Genomic DNA, 23,555 nt, shown 5'->3' with positions numbered 1-23,555 from the left:
CAAAGTTTTGGGCCATGCCTGGCCAGTGGTAGTGTTGTCTGATGGCTCCCAGTATCTGGTCGGTGCCTGGATGTCCGGCAGGTCGTGGTCGTGGTGAAATCGTAGCACTGCCTCATGGACTTCGAAGGGCACGTACGTCCTCCAGAATCTGGTTTCCCCTGGTTTCATTATATGCCCGCAGCTACACTTCCACTTGTTCACAGTGCCATGTGACATCGAGGCACAGTTTCTGTACCTCGAGCATATGGAATTTTATGTTGGCGGCTGTGTTTGTGGATGCATCCATCTTGTCCCCTTTTATGGTGATGCGAATACATGCAGATCTGTGCTTGTAACACACACTGTGGTGGCAGGGCTGTAGAATATTCTCTTACTCCTCCATGTACAATAATTCGTCCTGTCCATCCGGATCCCGGGACAGTTTGTCGGGTAAATGTTTATCTGACCCTGGTACATGTTCAATCTTGAAATCAAATGACTGAACGAGCAATGCCCAGTAAATTAGCTTCCTTTTCCACCCTTGCATGATATTCAGCTAGGTCAGGCACCGGTTGTCCGTCCGGAGGGTAAACTATCTGCCTTACCAGTTGGGTACAGTACCTCTTAACTGCCTTCACCACTTCCAGGCACTCTAGCTCATAGCTATGGTACTGTTTCTCGGGTTTCCCGAATTTGGTAGTAGGGTAATTTATTTCTTGTCTCTCCCCTTGTGAGTCCGTGTGGAACAGTAGTGTGCACACCCCTAACGTGCTCGCATTCGCGATATACCCGTGCTAGGGTGTGGCAGTGAGTGAATGCACTCACGACATGAACAAATGCCCATTGCTCTGGTGGTTTCCAGTGGTATTACATCTGGGGTGTCAGTAAGTCAGTGGCGCCTTTAGGTGTGAAATTTTCGGAATATAGCTGTTTAGCCAGTTGATCAGGCATACAAAATGATGAAGTTGCTTATGCATTAGTGATGGGCAGAACGGTTCTTTTGACCGAATCGGTTCTTTTGGATCAGTTCCGTGAAATGATTCGTTCAGAACGATTAGTTCATCTCGGTCAATTCGTTCTTTTCTGTGTATGGGATCTGGCTCTATTATCAGGTGTCGTAACTCGTTCATACTTTAGAGTATTAGGTACGTGTTTTTGTATTTGAATTTGAACATTGCTTTCCGTAGCCAGTGAATCACAGTTGCGTATATGAAACAAGATTATTTATAGTTTATTACTTTTTAAGTTACACAAATATTTATATATACGCTATTTACACTCTAGTGACAGTAAAATGTTTACATGTAGACCAACACATTTAGAGAAAAAAAGACAAAAATTTAATACTACTACTGCGATTCAGTATGAAGAGAAACAAATGAAGTACATTAATTAACCCAAAAATGGTAAGTGTGAACGTTTGTAGTTACTTTCCCTGTTATTTTTAATTCATACTTTTTTTTTTTAGTTTTTTATTTCCAAATTTGTGTATGCGAATGTGAAAAAGCAATTTTAAACCACTAATTAACAGTTGACATTTTCAGGTATAGATACTTTTCATGTTACACTATTTTATTTGATCAGTTATCGTTTGCTCTTGTGAACATGCGCACGCTGTGATTACTAATTCTTCAGACTCCTGACGTCATGAATCATTTCACGAACGAATCAGACCGGGCGCGTGGCCGGTTCTCTCATCTCGTTCTCTCCGCGTTTTCGTTCTTCCGAATCTTTCAAGGTACCGGCTCTCAAAGAGCCGGTTCTTTACATCGCGAACGAATCGCAAGATTTCGTTCTCTCAAAGATTCGTTCTTTTTGAACGAATCGTTCACGAACGACCCATCACTATTATGCATCCGGGGTGCTCCGGCCTCTGCAATTTTTATAAGTTAGTTAACTGAGTGTGGTTTCCGTTTGTGCTGATGAAATGGCTGAGGAAGTCCACCTCGCTTGTCTAGATGTGATATTTCTTTGGGTTGGCTGTTAGGTGGTGATGGTCATTCTTTCCAACATTAGATCCAAGAAACTGCAATGGTATTTCCAAGTTTCCAAGGAAAAAACATCATCAAGATAGTTGATAGTTGATAATTGACAGTAAACAGTCCTATGTCATCATGGCTTGAAATGTGGCTTGCATGTACTTTAGCCCAAATGGTATTGCACAGAACTGAAACTGTCTGCCATCTGGTACAGTGAATGCTGTCTTTTCCCTAACCTCCTGTCATATAGGCACCGGCCAGTAAACATACTTCAGGTCTAGAGTGCTAAATATGTAAGCCTTACCTATTCTGGCTACGACCGCTTCGATGCTGATTTGGTTAAAAAGGGGGGAGAGTTATATGGTTACAACATTAAAAGGCCGGAAGTCCACACAAAAACACAGCTACTCATTCTTTGATGCATGTATGATGCAGTTGTTATAGGGGCTGTTTTAAGGTTTTAGCCTAGCATTTTACATTTCAAACACCTTATCCTGCATCACTCATTTACGCATCCGTACCCACGAGGGAACTCATATGTGGGCTGGTCATTGATAGTGGGAATGGAATTTTCTGCTACCATGGTGCGTTCTCAGAGGATCAGTTGATGCGAATAGGTCTTGCCACTCGCATAGACCTTTATTAACACTGTTACAGAACTCTGGAGAAATGTTAAACTTAGGTCACCCAATGTTAACAGTTCGCCAGTTAGGATGGGGGCTTATACGGTGAAGCGCTCTGTCAGGAAAACATGGATGCGTGAAGCTCCCATCTCTAGCATGGCATCGTGGTTCTGCCAAACATGGTTTCCCTTATGCAAGATCTTCGTGCAAGACATGCACAACAAGTGCTGTGACTAAGTAGTTACGTCCCTTCGGCTTACCTTAATGTCTGTGTATCCCACCATCTCGCCAGCGTGGTCGATGGTGGCTAGGCACAACTCGCCGCGGTGTGGGTGTAGTGCTGTGGGTATCACGAGGGTGGGTTGACTGAACATGTGACTCGCCTCCGTGTCTACCAAGCGGTAGCCGGTCGGTTGTTTACCTCAACTGGAATGCAGAGTAGATGGTTCAGCGGTCGAACTATCTGTCCCAGAGTTGGTATGCGGTTGCTTCTGTTTTGTGCTGGGTTTTCTGGTTGCATGGTGGGCAAGGAATATAGCTCTCTTCCCCTGTGGCCTGATTCCTGCCAGCAGCTCTTGTTGATGCTGTGGCTGTTGTGATGTGGTGGAAGGTGGCATGGCTAGTGTCAGTGGGCAGTCGACATGTTAGTGGCGGGTTCCCTTTGGACAGCTTTGTTAGAATGGGGTTAGCAGATTTTAGCTGGCCTTTCTGGTTTTCTGCTGTTCCGACATGTGATCGGCATGTCTTGAATCATCTGATTACATTGTTGTTGAGGTGGCTGTAGATCTTGTAAGGCAGGTTGTCGCCGGTTGTGGGGTGGGCTTTGTTTAGCCATGTCCTGTCTAGCGGGTGTCACCCCAATACTTTCTGGAGGTTATGTTTAGTTGTCCCTGCCTAGTGGATGTAATTTTCTACTGTCAGTGTGCGACTGACTCACATTAATGGCTGCAGTTCGTCTCTTAATAACATCGTGACTGTGGGTAGTGTTCAGGTGAAATCTGCCTAAAATGTTTTATTTTAAGGACAATGAAATTTTTGATGAGATCTCAGTCCCTTTGGGTGGTGCCGTAGAACTGGGACACCCACTGCACTATGAAGGATCCCGTGTTGAAGCGATAGTTGAAATCTGTGAAATCTAGCTAGGTCATGCCGAAATACCCACATAGATTCTTTTAGTTGCGATCGTTCCTGTTGGTCCTCTTGCCCATTTGTCGGGCGGTATCATGTTATGGGCCAAGCAGGTTTTTCAATGTTTTATATATTTGTCTAAAATATGTTTTATATATGTCTTTATTAACTTTAGCAGTGCTAATCGGCTCGCTGTAGCGCATGGAGCGAATGGGTGTATGTGTTACCCTCTCCCACGTGGACATTGTGTTGTTTGCAGTCCGGTTACACGTCTGATCTCCTGATAATTTATGCTCCAGTTTTGGAGTTGCTAGTTGTCTTCATTCGGTGTGTGTTTCTCTAGTTGTAATTGTGGCACGAGTCATGTGACTAATGTACCTTTCCAGATGTTATCCAATTGATCTCCCATTGGTGGTAGGCTGGTTCTGTTTTTCATTGCACATAATTGGGCTTTGGTCGGCATGTGCATGTTTCTCTTTACTGTAGTGACCTATTTAATATGTCAATGTTTTGAGGTTGTTAGTACTGTGAGCACATCGTGGGGCTGAGAGCAGTAGAATCTCGACTCAGCTTACGTGGGGGCATAAGTAATCGTGGCCGCTCCGTTGACATCACGGCTTGTGTGTAGGCCGGGTTGTTTGTTCGCCAATTCCTGTTATGACTGCCAGTGGGGATGTGTGAGAGAGTGAGAGTGAAAGAGTGGGGAGGGGGTAGTACAGGTGTTGCATGAGCAACCAGAAGAAGGATAAGGGTGTGGACTTCTCTATGAAGGAGAAGGCAAATAGAGTGCTAAAAGTCTGGTGGGTGGAAGGTGAAGGCTGTGCCTTGATGTCGCATGCCTGTGTTGCTCACTCTGTTGGAATGTCACATGGGAGGGGGAGCCATTTGTGTGCTTCCTTGGTCATGCTGGATTATCTAGTCTTAGTAATTTCACGCACAAAATGGCAGCTTCCTTTTACATTGTCCGTTCCTTGCTGGATTCTTGTGGAGTCCTTCGATTTTCATGAAAATTTGTCCACACTGGACAACATTTGCCATTAACCAAGGTCTCGTGGCCGGGCTATGGGATGGACCTAGTGGTTTTTAAGGCGAAACTGCTGAAATCTTTCTGGGCGAGTACAAGGATAGCTAGAATACTAGCTGTATTGTGATGTGGGTCTTCGGCCCCCGCATAATCCACTAAGATCTGAGTCTATGCATATGTGGTTGGGTGAGGTTAACTAGTAGACTTCTCCACACTTCCTAAGCAGCATAGAGAGTTGATTCCTAGTTAGGATATTGAATAAAGACTGAAAATATTTAAGAACTTTCGCAGTTCATAGTCCGTTTGTTACTAGTTACTGACTTTGTTATATAATTTGGTTTTATCTTGTGTGGTTAGAGTTTTGTGCACTTTAGTTTTTAGGTTGCGCTCTTTAGTTGTATGGAGTGTACAAGGGGTGCATTCCACCATCGAGGACTGGTACTGGCAAGGTGGAGACTGAGCTTTATTACCACAGGAGGTGTACGATGTCAACTAATACCTATCATGTGGTTCGATCCTATCCTAATTCCATTTTTCACTCTACCTGTTCTTCTGGCTGTGTTTATGATCACCCCCTATCCCATAGATACGTGTCTCAACACTTTTTCACAATTTTATTTCTAGCATTAATGACCCCCATCCAACCCTACAGTACACCATGATTAGTTTCACAAAGAATAAAAAATAGGCAAGAAGAGAGGCTACCACTAGAGAGAATAAACTATATGGGAAGTCACTATTTACAAGTACCTGGCGATGGTGCATCAATACAACATGGAATGAGGAAGGCAATAGGAGAATTCTGTGGACAGGTAGGATTTTGGTTATTGATCAAGGGATTGAGGAAATAAGTAATATATGCAAGCAGAAGGCTTATACCAACATAGTGCATCATATGCCAGAGTACGCTGAAGCAGTATGGGATATGTACATGGCTGTGTTACAGAAAGTCTGGTTGGAGGCAGAGGCAGGTAGCTAGTCTGGTGAAAGGCAAGTCGAGTGACAGGAAAAGAATATAATGGGTGGGATTCTCAGTACGCTATCAGAACTAATGATGATGTAGATGTTAAAGGACAAATGGCAACAAAATGTTTGATGAATGTATCGTGAAATGAAGGGGAAGAATGGGTATTATATTCAAGATCACACATCTATCAATGGAAGCATATAAACAAAAGACCTCCCGAATTTGCGCTACTGTGAGTATACACATAGGTACTATAAGCAAAAAAATTTATTCAGAAAAAAGTGCTTTATTTAAATACAAAGTTAGTTAAAATATACAAAAAAAAATTATTCTCCCTGAAGTAACTTTTTTTTTATCGACCGTTGCACTATTAAGTGAATGCCGTAACTGCTCAGAACTGCACTGACCTACTCTGTACTACCCTACGTTACACTGTTTTTTTTTTGTTGGAGGGGAGGGTAGAAAAATGGAGACAGTCGTTGTTGCTGTTATATGTGGTTTATAATTTTACATATTATAATTAAATATTGTACATACCATGAGTAATTATGAAATTAAAATTATTGTAACATTTTTTACGCTTATTAAATGGAAATATGTTATATGTACAAACGTTTGCAGTCTACGCCCAGCTGTAAATTTTAATTTGAGTAAAGAGGGTTTTCATAGGTAATGTAATTTATTGCAAAAATATTATCATTTATTATTACATTACAATTTTTGTTATATTGAGGTTCTTTGAATGTACAAAACCAAAGCAAGCTTCATGTACCACAGGATCAATGTATTCAGGTCATGCCATTAGGATCAAGGAGACTTGGATATGCGGTACGGAACTTTTACCCATGCAAAAAATTTTCAAAGTTGGCTTCTGCTAACTTTTTTTTATCTTGAAAGGGATTTGATTGATATACTTTTTAAACTCGCAATTTATCTGTTACCTGATGGCAAGGAATCCTCTCCTTCCTCTTATCCCCTGTCTCAGGTGCCTTCAATCTCACCCCTTTCATTTTCTCCTCTAGGTTCCACTTCCTCTCTGTCCTCACAAGGAAAGCGTGCCTCCCACTTTTCGTTTGCCTCCATAGCCTCTAGCTTCTACCAGTGATCTCTTCGCTCTTATACCCACCTCTGCCTATCCTAGTTCCCTGCTGTCCCCCCCTCACCCGTTATCACCTTATCCATTCTTATTTACACCCTTCTCCTCCCTTGTAATGCTTCCCACCCCAACTCCTTAATCATTCTGATGGACTACGTTTTTCCACCTCTTGCCCTTTCATTATTCTTCTCACATCCATTAACCATCTCACTGCTCTACACTGCACCTTCTTCACATTCCTTACCTTAGTCACTGAATAGGGATCCCAGATCACAGCTGCATATTCCATCCTGACCAGTGTGGAGTATGCCTTTTCCCTTAACGTCCTCCCTGCTCCCCAAAGGGTCCTACAAGCATCCCCAGTGCCCTCATCCCCTTACTCACCACCTGCTGAACCTGTTCTGCTCATCTCAGGTTATTTTGCAGGGTAACCCTTAGGTACTTATACTCATCAGCCTCCTTCTTCCAGTTATACACTTCCCTCATACCTTCTTCTTTCTCGTGACTAACCACCTTCTTTCCAACATTCAGCGACATCCCAATCTCCTCTCTACATCGTTTCAGCCTGATCATATCCCCTTGCAGATGTACCACCACCTCATGCACTAAGCAATCATCTGCAAATACTCACATACTTGCCTCCATTTCCTCTCCTATATTGTTCATCATTATCGTGAACAACATGGGCCCCAACACATGCTCCTGTGGCACTCCAGACATCACTTCCCCCTTACCAGACCTTTTCTCTCCCACCCGCACACTTCTATCTCTCAGGAAGTCTCCAACCCAAATTACGACCCTGTCATCCTTTACCAACAACTCTACCTTAACCATTAGCCTCTTGTGTAGTACCTTATAAAATGGCTTTTCAAAGTTGATGAAAATTGTGACTATCTACTTCCCCCTGTCCACCGCTTCCACCAGATCTACCAGCAACCACCTCACAAGAACCCTCTTCTGGAACCATGCTGTCTATTGTCCACCCACCCTGTTATCCATTACCCCCACCACATACCTGCACACCAGCCTCTAGATTACTTTCCCTACACAGAACGTCAGACTGACTGGTCTGTAAATCAGTGGATTTGCCTTATACCCTACCTCCCTTGTAAATCGATAATACCACCACTTCCTTCCACTGCTTTGGTAATTTTCCCTCTTCCAAGGATTGCTGGAACATCACCATTAGGTGTCTCCATATCTCCTAATCCCCCAACTTAAGGTGGCTGTTCCCTATCCCATCTGGCCCAGCTGCTTTCCTCTTCAAACTCCCAACCCCCTTTGTACCTCTTGCATCCGTATTTATAAACTCCTTCTTTGTACCGTGTTTGCTTCTTCTTACAAATACGGATAGGTACTGCTCCTTTAGCAAGTTTGCCTTCTGCCTGTCCCACTTACAGTCCTGCCCCTCTCTTCCCCTGAACACCACTCCTCTCCCTTCACTCTTCGTACATAGCTGTAAAGGTCCACCCCATTAGCCTTTCCACGTACGCATCCCTAGTCTCTCTTTTTTCTCCCCAGATTCTTTCCCAGCTCCTTTATCTCTGTCTATCTCTTCCACTCCTGTCTTCCTGACACTTGCGTGCAGCCTCTTACACTTCTTTTTAAAGCCCTGATGATGGCGACTGCAATGTCGACCGAAACGTCGTGAATTATTCGCCAAGGACACGGCTACAACCCAGAAGCCAAGCTACTTTAGACAATGGGTGTGAAAGCCTGCGAACATTATTAATAGAGCAGTATAAATTTCTATTAATTTCTATATTGCACTATTGAGAGTTCATAAAACTATTACTCTCATTGAATTAATTACTTTTACAGAATTTTAAATCAATTTGCTACAAAACTTTGAAGAAAAAAAAATCAGTGGTGTTGCCACAACATGCTGACAAGTGTTAATGGTATGAATTTATAAACATTTTAATATACCTACTTTCCTTAATTATGCTATGAAAAATAATGCACAGGCTTGTAATATTGATTCATGAATGCTATTTGCTTGGGCTACATCGACAAATGAAAGCTTACACAGAAGTAGCCTAAATTATTTAACCTAGTCTTCCAAATTTTATTTTTTTCCAGTATGTTTATTTTGACATATTAAGTACATGTCAAAATTGTGTAAACACTTTTTTTTTTTCTTCCAGGGAACTTGGTTTCTCTGTGAAGATAATAGTTGACCAACATAGCATTTTGAATAATTGCCAGGTGGTTTTTGAACAAACAATTCCTTCAGGATGTTTTGTTAATCCTGATGAACTAGCAGATTTGAGACGAATGAAAAAGGTAGGTTTTGCTCTTTGTTTCTTTTTCTTATGAATTATTTAGGCACGTCACATTTTGTTAAGATAATAAAACTACCCCTTTAATTTTTTTTTTCTTATTTTCAACATGGGTAGTGTGTGCTGTGAGAAAGGATGGTAAGCCCCCCCTCCCCCCCCAAAATGCATGTTATTAATCAATGATATTGTTTAGGTACCAACAAATAATTTCTTTACATACTTTAAAATAACAGTTGTCTTAGTAATACATTGAATGTTGTCAAAACAATTTGCTACAGAGTACATTTTATTAGCAGTATGGACAGCACAAGGGCACATGATTACAGGTGATGGCGTGTCCTTCGGGGTTTGTCGACGTAGAAGCTCCGGAACATGAATCCGCACCTCACAAAGTCCACGTTCACGCTGACTTGCAGCGTGCGGGCAACACCCTCACGGCTGCTGCCAAACTCCCTGTTCACCTGCGCTACCACGAGGCTACGGTCGGTGGCAGTGCGGCCACGGCTGTCTTAGGACCACCTGCGCTATTGCTGAGGTGCAACTCCAGTGCAGAGTGCAGCCAAACCAGCAAGGCACCTTGTGGGCCGTGCCACCGGGAGATGTGTGATTGGATCAGTGTTCCTTACCAAAGTGTGAGTTACCTACCTCAAGTTACTGACAATGGTTGTTCATTATTACATCCTCAGTGCAGTGACTGTGTAGGCAACACAATCACTATCATCATTTCAGATCCCACTATTTTCAGGAGCATATGCAGAATTTCATTTTGGAGAGGACTATAACCATTTTGCACACTGTTTGCTGCTGTTGGTGAGAAGATACACATCTTTACAGATATTAGGTAGTAAATATTTTATTTTTGGATTAACTGTGAATGTATGGTGAAAAAATGGTCATGAATGAAAAATGAGTACTATACCGACCGAAGATGTTTTGTGTACTGTAGTGAAGCACCATTAAAATTTAGTCAACAATCTTATTATTTCCTCCAGTTACATAGATGCTCACTTTCTTGTCATAACTTAATTTCTGATTTCCTTGTACTATTGAATCATTTTAGGGGTTTTCAGCCATCGTAGATAATCGTAACAGCAAACCTTTGGTAATCATTGCAACATCTTTTTCACAAATATATGCGCTGTCAAACCACGTGCAAGATGTCTGTGTCATTAAACCGACAGCAGGTTAACCAACATTGGAGCTAGAAAGAACTATTGCTGTGCAGCATTGTCAAGTTTTGAATAAGTTGCACACCATGCTTTTTAAACACACATTTTAAGAAAAAAATTCTGTGTGGATTATTGGATGAATATGGTATTATGCAGACATGCTTTTGAAAATGATAAGAGCCAATTCACATTTTTATAACAAATGGCCATTGAATAAACCATTACAATGCTGAATCAAGCTCATCTCAAAAAATTCACTGACCCATTAAAAAATTGTTGACTTTTACAGGTTTTACCTGATGTGTTTCAAATTCCCTGACTTTTCCCCGTGTGTGGCCACGCTGCTGAGGCTACGTACAGCTGATCACCACCCGGAGGATGAGCAGGTGCACAGCCTCTCAGCCAATCACAGCACAGCACTCATAAAACCATAGCAGGGTACAATTTCTAACCCCTCGTAGCGAGGCATTTTTTGACAAAGGTTACACTCAAAATAAATCACGTGGTCTGGTAATCTCACTTTTGACCAATCACAAAAATACTGTACCAAATTACCAGCAATACGGGTGCATAGTAACACATTTTTCCCACAGTTACTGAATTTTCCATCTCCCTCCATTTCCTTCTTATGCAACTTCTTACAAGGAATAAAAAGATATTATTTAAATTATATCAGAAAATCTAACCATAGTATTGAATATAATTCAGTATTTAACCATTAATTAAATTATTTAATAAGTGGGGAGGGCAGGGTCTTGCGACATTACACACGTTAGTTAAGAGTGGAATTGATGATGATATGCATAATTACTTCCTCATATGACAGTAATGGACTTTCATTTGTACATAAATTTTTGGTCAATAAATCACAATGGTTGTAATACCTACATAACTATACCGTGTATTTTTCCCCCCATTCATAATTTTGTGATGATATGCTTTAACTTATAATCAATGTGTCAGAAATCTATTTTGACTTACGTCAGAAATTTTTTTTTGTCAAAACAATTTAGTTTGTAGGATCAGGCGTAAAAATTCTACAGCTAGATTCCTATGTTCATTTTAAATAGTTATGAAAAAGCCATCATGCATTCCTGTAATAGTGATGTGCTTCATCCTTAGTAGTTGCAAGGATTGAAGATTGTCAACATTTAGCACTCCTTTCATTCATTAGTTTGGTAATACACTAACATATTTTATAATTTTTTTTCACCAACATCTGCCACTGACAAGTGTGTTAAAAGGGGTTTGAAGTTATGGCTGTAGCAAGGCCGAATGCATTAGGGCTTCTGATCTTTTAAACACCATTAAATTATGGATGAGAAGTGAAATGCCGGGATGGAGCTGAGACAGTGCATTGGAGCGGGAAATCACCAGCCCACAGCTCATGCACATTTTCCTAGATGTCATATTTCATTGGCATTTCAGACATGAACTCGGGAAATGAGTAGCAGATGATCTAGGTTATTTAAGCAGACTCTTTTACAACTAATAGTCTAGGGACACCAATCCCTCACTTAGCACATTGTCAAACAGCGGTAACTAATTTAGTGCAATGTTAATTTTATTGCCCCAGTCTTGAATAGCACGTCTGTGAATTTCAGTCGGCACGAAATCACCACAGGCAAAATAAAAGACAGGCATGATGCCACAAAATATGCTTCAACTCTGTAAACAAAAGATGCTCCATGGCATACAGTTAGCTCTACAAGGGGAGAATAGTTGCGCGCACATGATTACACTATCGGCTGTCGTACAAACACATCAGCTATGGCAAGTTCAGTTGCGGCTATGGAATGTAAAGGACTAAATGTTTTTATGTCTATGTGTATGCCACTGGATTGTACTGTTGTTGCACGGCCACAGATCGGGCCGTGATGAATTTCAGTCTAGCCAGTGGCAGGAACTCGCACACCTAAATACAAAGTTAATTCTGCCCATTTGTCTGCCAGTAACTGTACGTGCGCTAGCACCTGCAATTTGAATCATAGTTTCCAAGTGAGAGCATAATGCTTCGTGTTCACGTATTTGAGACAAAACTAGAAGTATTACGGCATGCAGAATGTCTTGAAGGCCACACTTAAGTTTTACGCAAGTCAACTGTGTGTACAATTGTATGAAATAAGGACTCTTATCTGATGATGTTGGTTGTACTAGTGGGAATATATTTGACATTAGATACCGGAACAGGAACGAACACATGATTCGCATGGAAAAGGTTGTTCAGTTAATGGTGCTAAGAAAAATACATCACGGGCCTGACAGGATTGGTGCGACCAGGTGGTGATATGCGAATAAGCACTTTAATTTTTGAAAAATTAAAATATTAATATCCGGACAGTAATATCAGTTTCATTGCCAGTAAAGGATGGTTTTGTAAGATCATGGAAAAGTACGCGATGCGAGTTGAAATTCACGCCCGGGCGGGCAAGTCAACCAGCCGACTGACAATAAGTACATAACCACCTATCTCCCGTTACACGTTGTCGTATTTGTCATACAGTGTATGATGGTAGTCTTATAAAGAAAAATGGTGTGACATATTTATCGTTGAATGTTTTTCTAGGCATTTATATTATGTAAAGAATATTTCCCTACACATTTTGGAACACATTAGGCTTGCTATTTATGGTAACTGATGCTTCAGAATACGCAATTGCGAATAACACAAACATTTTTAGTAATGCACTAGTCATGCTAAGTGAGGGTATGGTGTACTTTCCTTTTAAGGTTTTATTCAAATTTAGCTACAAGATTATTTACAAAAAGCCTACATATTAAAGCATGTGTCAAATATTAACTTCATAAATATATTTTATTATAAACGAACTGGTTTTCTGTTTGCAGGTTACCAAAAACATCTTGATATCAGTTCCTGTTGGCAATCTGAACCATGCCAATTTTGTAACTGTGACAACACTGTTCGTTACCATTGCAAGTGCAGTGTGGGTATGTAAGGCTGTTATTGGTGCTACCACAGAACTGTCATCACGAAAGAAGAAATAATGTAGAAGTATTGGAAGTTTGTATGTAACTTAAACAAATTGGTTGTCTGTAAAGTCTGTTTACAGATGATAGTTTAACGTGATCTCATAACAAAACATTGATGAAATGATTGTATACTTTAATGAATAAAATTAAATCATGTTTATTGAATTATCATTATTTTGTATGGATACAAAGAAGGAGTGAAATGAAATCTACAATTTAATTGATAAATTTACTTTTATTTGCACTCATTAATTCAAATACCGTATTTACTCGCATATAAGTCGCCATCGCAGATAGGTCGCACCCATAATTTGAGGTCTTGAATTTGGTATTTAAGATTCCCCCCATATAGGTCGCACCGGTAATTCATTACTGCGCCGTGCGCCGTGCGTGGAGAAAGGTCATTGTACTCGATCAGCTGCTGTTACGGCGCGCCTGCTGACTCTCTTTGTTCACTGAGCTGCGCATGCGCAGTATAACTCACTCAACACTCCGCCCAGACTCGTGACCTTGCATCAGCAGCCAGCCAATAGATGAGAGCTTAGCAGAAAAAAATATAAGCTCCACCTCCCATGTACCAATTTTGTCCAGTTCTAATACCTGTTTATTGGTATACGCACCAGTTTTCTCACTGCCGTGACATGTTCAAGTTTACGTCCATCTTGATGTCTTGATACCAATAATTAATTAATTACGATCACCAGAAATAAATTGTTAGTTTAAAAAATATGCGTCAACTGTACAATACTTCCGAAATTATAAAATACGTACAAAACAGTTACCAAGACTCCGCTCATTTTATCTTGTGAAATTTGTCTCGTACCAGTATTCCGGCTAAGTTGTGACATAAATACAGTATCAGAAATTAACAATCAGCCACGTTCATACATTCGTGTGTTTACCTTTTTCCCTCGTGCATTTTAGATTGTCTCCTGCTATAATTACTCAGACTTTTACACGCCTAGGCTGAAATTATTACATGTTTAGAAATAAAAGCAACTTTTCATGTTATAAAATATGTATATTTTGCGATTTAAAATGTTCATTGCCGACTATAAACGTTACGTTTTTCACGATGTTTTTAGGCCTACTAGCTAATCTTATATACTCTAAAAGTACCCACGGTATTTTCTGGTTGTTTATGGTTGGTACGTGACGTAAATAGCGGGATGGATTCGATTTTTGAGTCGTAATTTGCATGAAAGTGTTGTATTGGACTAAATGGGAACTAAACAGGACCTGAAGAATATAGTGCAAATAACGGGAAAACGTAAATAACGGTAACGTAAATAAGGGGTTTCGCTGTATGTGTACATTGTAAATAAATTTGCCTATACCTATATAAACTTCTTTTTCGCATTTTAAAGCAAAATATTGCAAAAAAAATTCCTAAAAAATTTTTCTTCACATATAGGTCGCACTTCATTTTTTCCCCATCAAATCTGGTAAAATTGCCGCGACCTATATGCGAGTAAATACGGTATGTTTATTACTTTAACAAAGAGATTATTTTAACTATAACTTTTATACATGTTTGCTATTTAACTTCTTCCAATCTGTGTTATTCTGTTAAGGATAGGACAATGATAGGAAAAGTAGGAAACAAATGGGAATGTTTCAAGTATAATGTGCCTCGAAAAATTCAAATCGATGGTTGTTCCAATCGAGTGGAAGAGAGATAGATGCGGCGCAAGCATACAATGAGCGTAACGGGACACAGCCTAACGGGACAATGTGCGTTACGGGACACTTTTTCGTGCGTGCAGCCGGCGTTTATCGATTTATTAGACGTCACGTCAAAAATAATCTCCATGTACCTGAAGACTTTTTTTTTTTAAATTGAGGATGTGTCAGAATGCAGTCCCTAGTTCAAAGAATTCACTGTAGGAGCTCCAGAGCAGGTAGAGAGGTGGAACAGGTGCCGTTCGGTCGGAGTAACTACACTGTTTTCAGTAGTCACCATGCGGTGGACAGTTCAGCAACAGGGCTTTGTTTTGGAGACCTTTTTTAAAAACAGGGAAAGTTTTTTGGCGACGCAGGGGTTTTCACAGACAACTCAATTTCAATCATATTGACAGTGTTCCTGACCCTAAAACCATCGGAAATGGATCAGTAATATAAAGGATGATGGAATCTACCGACCTCAAAATGTGAGAATTCTTAAAAAGAACATTAAGGCAGTTAGGGCATCTATTGAACAATCTCCAATGTTTTCTGCACTTAAAACATGCTGCTGCCCTTGAAAAATCGTCCAGAAAAATAAGGCGAATGTTACACACAGACCTTCAGTTACACCCCTAAAAGATCATGATTGCGTAGGAATTCAACCCACAGGGCTGGGTGAAATGCACAGATGCTTGCAATGCAATCCCAACAGCTGTACCCCATTCACTATTGTGTAGACAAGTGATGAACTGCATTTTCACCTAAGTGGTACAGTAAACAAGCAAAATGCTTGTTATTGGGCAACTGCAAGCCCTTGTGAACTGCCCCAAAGACCATTTCACATCCCAAAAGTGACAGTTGGTGTGCTGTCTCCTCGATAGGCATAATTTGGCCTTATTTTGTGAAGGAGGTTCAAGTGTGACTGTGATTTCAACATGCTATTGTGAGATGGTGGAGAAATATTTACACCCCAAGATGGAAGAATATGACAGAATAGTAAAAAATAACATTAAAATGTCAGTAATTAGTAATTGTTATTGTATTGATGTTTTATTATCTCTTTCATTAACATACACTGTACAACTGATGTTACAATCTTACACACGTGTTGTCTCTCTATTCGCCATTCTATACACACACCGCGTACCAACCTTCCAACATCTACATTACCACATCTACCTCTTAATTGCTACATTGACACACACTAGATTTAATAATGAATTTATCTTGATACATATTCATTAAGGTAGACAGGTTTTTGTGGGATTCTTTGTGACCTGAACCTTGTGGGCATGTGTGGATGAGCTCTGCAGTCCCCTGGTTGATTATTCTTAAGATCTGAGTCTGTGAAACCTTTGAATCCCCCGTCCAACACTCTTTCAGACTGTGTGGGCTGCTCAGAAGCTAATTTTACCACTTTGTGTTCACCTGACCAGTACCCTTGTTTGCCGACCTTAATTTCTTGTCCTGCTACTGCAAATTCTCTTCTTGCAAAGGATCGCTTCAAATGATTAGTGTTCCTTCTCTTTACCCTACCCTTTTCATCCTGGATAAGTACTGAGCGTGGGGCACCTAGGACATCAATCACACAAGCAGGCTTCCACACACCCTCATCTAGATAAACAACATTGTCACCCTTTTGGAACTCAACATGTCGCAGCTTGGCAGTCTTGTCATAATGCTGCTTGTTTTGGAAAATTTTTCGTGCCTGTAACAAATCAAAGTTTTCAACAATTTTAGGCTTGAACAAGTGATTGTGAATTGGCAGAGTAGTTTTGGTCCTCCTACTGAACAAGAGTTGAGCTGGACTGAAATGTAAACCTAGAATGGGAGTATTGCGATATTCAAGTAGCATTGTATGATCAAGATTTTGCTCTGCACACTTTTTTAACATTTTTTTTACAAATCCCTACTGCCAGCTCTGCCAGACCATTACTTTTGGGATAATATGGGCTTGCAGTTTGAATGGTGAAGCCATAACTTCTGCTAAACTCTCGCATTTCAAAGGAATTGAAAGGCATGTTGTCTGCAACCAAGATATTGGGTACACCATGTGTTGAGAAAATTACTTTTAAGACCCTTACAACAGCAGATGAACTCTTGGAGGTGAGGGGAACTAATTCTACCCACTTGGAATAGTAATCACAGAGTACTAGATAGGTACCCGAGCCAAATTCGAGGATGTCACAAGCCACTTTCTGAAATGGTAAAGTTTGTGGTTCTTGTAATATCATGGGCTCTTTTGGGTTTTTGGAGCTAAATTTCTCACAGAGACCACACTTTGCCACAGTGTTTTCAATGTCCGTGTCCATGTTAGCCCAATAGAACAAAGTTTTAGCTCTGGCTTTGTTTTTGAGATGCCAAAATGTGACCGATGCAAGTGCTCTAATACAAAGTCTTTGAGGGATGCAGGAACCATGATTCTATGTCCCAAGAATACTAGACCTTCTTCCACTACAACATCATTTCTGAATTTATAATAGAATTTTACAATGTCTGGTACTTTAGTTTTTGATGTTGGCCATCCATTTGTGTGCAGTTTGTTCAATTCGGCTAACAGGGCATCCTTTGCTGTCTCCTGTTGGAAAATCACTTTGTTGTCATTGGACATGTTTACTGTGTGTACCACCTCAGTTAAGGAAACATCAACATCAGTGACATCAGCTTTTGAACACGCCCTGCTTAGCGCATCAGCTACAAACATTTTTGAACCAGGTACATAAACAAGATGCACTTTATACAAGCTCAGTTTAAGTCTTATGCTTTGTAGTCTTTGTAGTCTTCTGGATGAGATCTTGTGAATTTCTTTTTTCATTACGGACAGTAAAGGTTGATGGTCAGTTTGAATGGTTACGTCTCTACCATAAATGTACTGGTGGAAACGCTTGCATGCAAACAAGACTGCCAAAAATTCTTTGTCTATCTGACCATAATTGATTTCTGTAGGTGAAAGATACTTGGATGCATACCACACAGGTTTGCCATGCTGCAACAGAACACAACCTATACCCTCCTTACTGCTATCAGTCTGAATTACAATGTCTGCTGACTCATCAAACGTTTGTAGGAATGGTTCTGAAATTAGTATAGCCTTCAGCTTCTGACGGCTTACTCCATGAACATTGGGGTCCCAAACAAATTCAGAGTCTTTTTTCAAAAGGTTGCGCAATGGGGTGGTGACTTCAGTGTAGTGAGGAATGAAGTCTTTTAGATAGTTAACCAAACCAAGAAAACGTTGAAGGTCTTGCTTACATCCAGGTACATCATAATTTACAATGGCTGAGATCTTGTCTGCATCTGGAAGTACACGACCTTCTGTGAAAGTGTGACCAACATACTTCACCCCTTTCACTTTGTACTGAAATTTGTGGACATTAAACTTTACGTTGCACTTTTGTGCCCTATTGAGCACTTCTCTCAGAATATTGTCATAAGCTTGCTCATCCTCAGCATAGATTAACAAATCATCCACATATATTATGACACCATCAATGTCACCAAATGTTTGAGTGTTGTATTTTTGAAATACCTCAGTGGAGATATTCAAACCAAAGGGTAGTCGTTTGAACTGATAGGAGCCAAATACAGTGGAGAAAGTACAGTATGATGAGCTGCGTTCATCAAGATTGACATGCCAAAACGAGTCCTTCAGATCAAGCACACTGAAGTATTTTGCTTTGCCAAGCTTTGCAACAACATCTTTAACTGTGGGTAATTGTACATACTCCTTCATTCAGATCCTGAGGATCAAGGCAGAGCCTTAATGACCCATTCGGTTTTTCAACAATCACTAATCTGTTTACCCATTCAGTTGGGTTGTCACATTTGATTATTATGCCTAACTGACAAAGTCTGTCTAATTCAATTTTTAACTGTGTTAAGATTTGGATGGGAAGTCTATGAGGTGGATTAGATGATGGCACACAGTTCTCTTTCAGCTTAATAGTGTAGTCACCCTCAAACTTACCGATGCCAGTGAAAACATCTCTGAAGGCAGTCACTATGTTTTCTTTGGATAGCTGACACACTTCTGTGCCGGAAATTAGACATTTCGTCACCTTTTTTTATTTTTTCTATAATTTTAAAATTTTTTGGGGTTTATTATTTTTTAAATTTATCTGGTTGTTAATGGGGGTGATTTACTTTTGTTAGGCCGGTGTACGCCACGGATTTAAACTTTGTGCCAGTGTAGTAAGTCTTGTCACGAACGCGTATCCGATGGACGGTTGTTCCCAACTTCGTTGCGCCTTTTGTTTCCCCCACCCTTCCCCCTTAGTTCTGAGAAATCCGGGAGCAGTGACCTGACATGAACTTAGCCAAGAGACCTCCACGAAACCTAGCGGCAAAAAAAAGCAACTTCACCCATGGTGGCCAGCAAGCTGAGATACCTGGCGGCGAGTCAGTTCACCGCCTCCGTTAGTTCCCCTTTACGCCGCCAGAGCGCAGCGCCGCTACGCCTTATGGCCATATGCTTCTTCCTCCCGACCTGTAGAAGTCGATTGTTCGTTGCTTCCTGTCCTACCGGTAGAGACCGCAGCAGTCGCCCTTTGGCGCGAACTACTGAAGTCGTGCGTACAACCACTCGGGCACTAGAACCGAACCTTCCCCCTCCTTTGACCCGGGGCCTCACCGCCCGATTTAATTAGGAGCTTTATCCGCCATTGCGGTACTCAGTCCTTTGATCGCGGCTACTGACCATGTCTTCTCGACGTCCTCTGCGCTAGGAGGTTTTTCGCGGGAATTGCGAATTCGGGTGCAGAAGAGATGTAGTCAGTTGCTCTATGGGATGTGATCCCATTTGTTCAGTAGTCGGTCAGTAGTAGTAATTAGTTCAAGTCATGTCTCTAATTTTTAAGTTTGATTTTTTTTATTTTTTTTTTAAATTTTCGATTTCTTTCGCGCATCCGCGTTCTCTCGGTCCGCGGAATCCTGATGTCGGCGCGAGACACCTAGTGAGCTCCGAACTCTACACCCTGTTTGGTGAGTAATCCGGCCTTTTCCCCCACATTCCCGTTTGTTGGCCTTTTGCGCCGAAGGTGTATGACTGTCTGGAAGCAGGTCTAATTCGTTTTGAATTTGGCTTGGTTTTCAGACAGGGTCGAAGTGCTGGAGAGACAAATTGCTCCCAGCTCGTGGTCCTGCACCTCCACTTGGGGGTCACGTTAGAAGAGATGTTTTCGCGACCCGACGTTATCTTTTGAAGACTCTTTGGTAATGTAAAATCAACCTCCCCCCCCCCCCCCCCCACTTTCTAGCTACGAACTACATTAATCGAATGAATAGCCTACCAGCGAACAGTGCTTTCCTCAAGAATATGTAGAATGAATAAAACTAATCATCAATGTAATAATTGGACGAATCAAATTTTGGTGTGATACTTATAAATTTTTGTTTATGTAATTGTTTGTTGTTAAAGTTGAGTATGTGTTGTTATACTAATATGGGGCCGGCCCTTTCTCGAAAAACTTAAGTATATTGTTAATATCATTAATTGGGAAACTTATAAATGCCAAATCAAATGGAAAACAGAATTCATTATTTACATTTTTAAATAAAACAGGGAACCTATAGACCAAGCTACTTGTGTAGTGTTAATTTATTTATGATATACCTTCTTCCCTTAAACGATCCACCAGCTCCCAAGTTGCTTGTGTCAGGGAGTTCCAAATTGTCTTGTTCTCCACCTCGTGCCACCTCTGGTCAATAACTTTATTTTTCTTATTATTCTTACCCAGCAAGTTTCCAAGGCTCTTTTTAATTAATTTAAAATAATTTAATTTTGAGGCACGAGGGGCGTTATACTTCATCGACTATGTTCTTCTGTAGAATACCTAACCTCTCACAAGTCGGAAGTCCCAAGATTGGCACAGAATCTTCATTCACTATCACAAATGTTTCCAAGGAATTCAAATTGTTAAGAGACAATGTTAAGTCACATAGGCCCACAACATCAATGTGAGTTGTAAGCAGCAAGTGACATGTTTTCTTGTCGCAACTTGATGCTTGGTTTGACACACTGCAGTTTGGAGAGGGTTGTAAGGGGTAAGATGTTGACACAAGCACCAGAGTCAAGTTTGAATTTGACACTCACGAGATTTTCTACAAGAAAAGTTTCAGTCCAGCTTTTTGACAATGCAATGGTGTTCACTTCACATCTTGTATTTGCACCGCAGTTATGATCTTCACCGGTAGGCCTGGCTGAGATCTCATCACAGTAGTAATCTTAATACTCAGCAGCATGTTGTGTATTGTTACAACTACATTTTACTTCAGTTACTTGTTGCTTATCACCAATTGCACGTGAGTTGCATATCTTGGCAAAATGGTTCATGCGTCCGCAGTGGGAACATAGTTTTCCACGTGCAGGAAATTTCAATCGGTCTCTTGCAAGTTGATAGCCACACCATTTACAAGCAATTTCAACAGTTGTTCGTTGTACATTTGGGGCTTTCGTGGTACGGTATTGGCTGTTTTTTCTGTACATTTCATCCACTGTGATTTTGCAGTGGCTTTCTTCACCGGAGTTAATAACCTGACTTGCTTGTGTGCTAGTGATTTCTGCTGTTCTGAATCTTCGAATTGTTTCGTCCAGAGTAACAACTCCAATTTTCAGCACCTTTTCTTGTGTCGCCCGATCTCGTGTTCCAAAGACAATTCTATCACGTAGAATTTCATCTGTGTTTTGAAATTCGCAATCCCGCAACAGTGTTTTTAGCTCCGTCACAAAAGCATCGAATTGTTCACCTTCCTTCTGTTTGCGGTTATAAAACAAGAATCTTGCATGAAGAATGTTTTTCTTGGGATTACAGTAGGCCTGAAATTTGTTCTCAGAATTGTGGCAACAGTTTTGTTCTTTTCTTCGTCTGCAGTGAAGGTGAAGGTGTTGTATACATCCAACGCATCTTCCCCAATTACATTTAAGAGAATAGCAATCTTGCTTGATTCACTCTGTGATTGTAGATTCGAAGCCTCAAGATAGATCTGAAATGCTTGACAAAATTTTTTCCAGTTTTCTGCTAAGTTGCCCGTGAGCGATAAATTGGCAGGAACATTAAAAGCAGCAGCCATGTTGAATTTACTAAACATGTACAAGCACTCCCGAATGCTAGGTGATCAACATTACCGTTAACGTAAGGACATTTGATGTAAATCCTAGTTAGTTGGACATACCGACTGCGCCATGTATTGATGTTTTATTTTCTCTTTCATTAACATACACTGTACAACTGATGTTACAATCTTACACACGTGTTGTCTCTCTAGTCGCCATTCTAAACACACACCGCGTACCAACCTTCCAACATCTACATTACCACAGTTATGGAGCTCAATTACAATTTTTCAGTGATTTTATAATGAAAGTACTTTATACTTAACCATTAGATGTAGAGCATTGTAAAGGGTTTTAAAATTATATGCTTTAAAATAAATACTTTAGAGGGTTTCAATGAATACTAGTTGAGTCACAATATTTTCAGTCTTTAATGAAGCCCCTTTTATGTTATATTTTTAGGTTGGCCACTTATTCATTATTGAGTACCAACATTGTGGGTTTACTGAGATACGTTGTAATGGTTTCACTTTGCATCAAGTCACAGTCAAAGGGCACAACTATGTTTAAAATATGTAAACTTATCTTTACTTCTGAAAATGCACATAATATTAATCTTGCTCAAGACTGGTTCGTTGGGCTAAATTAGAGAGAAAATGAGCAAACAAAAATGTAAATCTTGAAGTCACACCACATCATTTCAAATGCAAACATTCCTAAACAGTGAGTTAAAGAAAATAATCAAAACACATAATTATGTGTGGGTGGGGAGGGAAAAGAAAAAAAAATCACAAATTCAGAGTTAAAGTAATTTCAATTGCACACAAATAAATTAATAAATAAGCTTGGAAATAATAATTGAAAATCATACATACTTGTAAAACACAAAAATATTTACAAATAAACCCTTGAAATCAAGCAAATAATATCATGTAAGATAAAAAAAGACAAACAAAAACAAAGCAAGAGATTCTATAAACAATTAAAATGCTTTAAAACAACATATTCTGACACCAGCAAAACATACAAAGATATATTAATAGGTTACTTAAGGGGTATTAGGGTCCACCATCTTGGATTTTTCCATATATTATTTGCAATAAATCTAATTTGAACTATTTATCTAAATTTTTGGAATGTCAAGGCATAAATCATATCTTCCAAACCTTCTATACCTTGTTGCAACCTTATATTTAGTAACAGGCTCTAGTCTGTAAGAGCAGCGAGGAAATAACATTATTTCACCGATAATGACAAGTGTTGACTTCAACAAGTACCCAAAGCTAAGTCCTACGCCGGGTCAAACAAAAATATTTATCACGGAAGCTTAATTGCAAGCGGTATCAAAGTATTTGAAATTGCAAGATGGTGACACCTAATGCCCCTTACAAGTATGACAGAAACACCCACAGATAAAACATGTAAATTAAATTTCAGTAATATTTTTATTAGTTTTTTTTTACAAACAACTCTGCATATAACAAAATATTTCCCACTACGACAAAATTAACTCTATTTTAAAAAAAAAAAGTACAGTATCAGTCTATGTTGCACAACTGCTCCATAACAACAGAATATCAATGACTGATGTACTTTGTGCT

General features: G+C 40.1%; 1 protein-coding gene and 1 long non-coding RNA gene across 5 annotated transcripts in view; one reads left to right on the top strand and one right to left on the bottom strand.

Moving 5' to 3' along the window:
* Positions 1-6,145: 6,145 nt before the first annotated feature.
* On the top strand, positions 6,146-15,370 carry LOC134535547 (uncharacterized). 3 transcript variants are annotated; one of them, XR_010075638.1, is made up of 5 exons: positions 6,152-6,369; positions 8,944-9,082; positions 9,405-9,710; positions 9,824-9,919; positions 13,095-15,370. It is a non-coding gene; the product is annotated as an uncharacterized LOC134535547 (long non-coding RNA). The 3 variants fall into 3 exon arrangements; XR_010075639.1 differs by having other exon boundaries at positions 6,167-6,369; positions 9,808-9,919; XR_010075637.1 differs by lacking the exon at positions 9,824-9,919 and having other exon boundaries at positions 6,146-6,369.
* A 561-nt stretch (positions 15,371-15,931) lies between these two features.
* LOC134535546 (endoplasmic reticulum junction formation protein lunapark-A) overlaps positions 15,932-23,555 on the bottom strand; it is a 77,520-nt gene continuing 69,896 nt past the window's right edge. For both annotated transcript variants that reach the window (XM_063374712.1, XM_063374714.1), the window contains exon 9: positions 15,932-16,611. In XM_063374712.1, the coding sequence (XP_063230782.1) occupies positions 16,577-16,611 (35 nt within the window). In that variant the 3' untranslated portion in view covers positions 15,932-16,576. The remainder of the gene's footprint in view (positions 16,612-23,555) is intronic.

The sequence above is a fragment of the Bacillus rossius genome, chromosome 8, assembly GCF_032445375.1.
Source record: "Bacillus rossius redtenbacheri isolate Brsri chromosome 8, Brsri_v3, whole genome shotgun sequence".
In the NCBI taxonomy this organism is placed as follows: Eukaryota; Metazoa; Arthropoda; class Insecta; order Phasmatodea; family Bacillidae; genus Bacillus; species Bacillus rossius.
The sequence above is the reverse complement of the archived record's forward strand: the minus strand, read 5'-3'. Positions and strand labels throughout refer to the sequence as shown.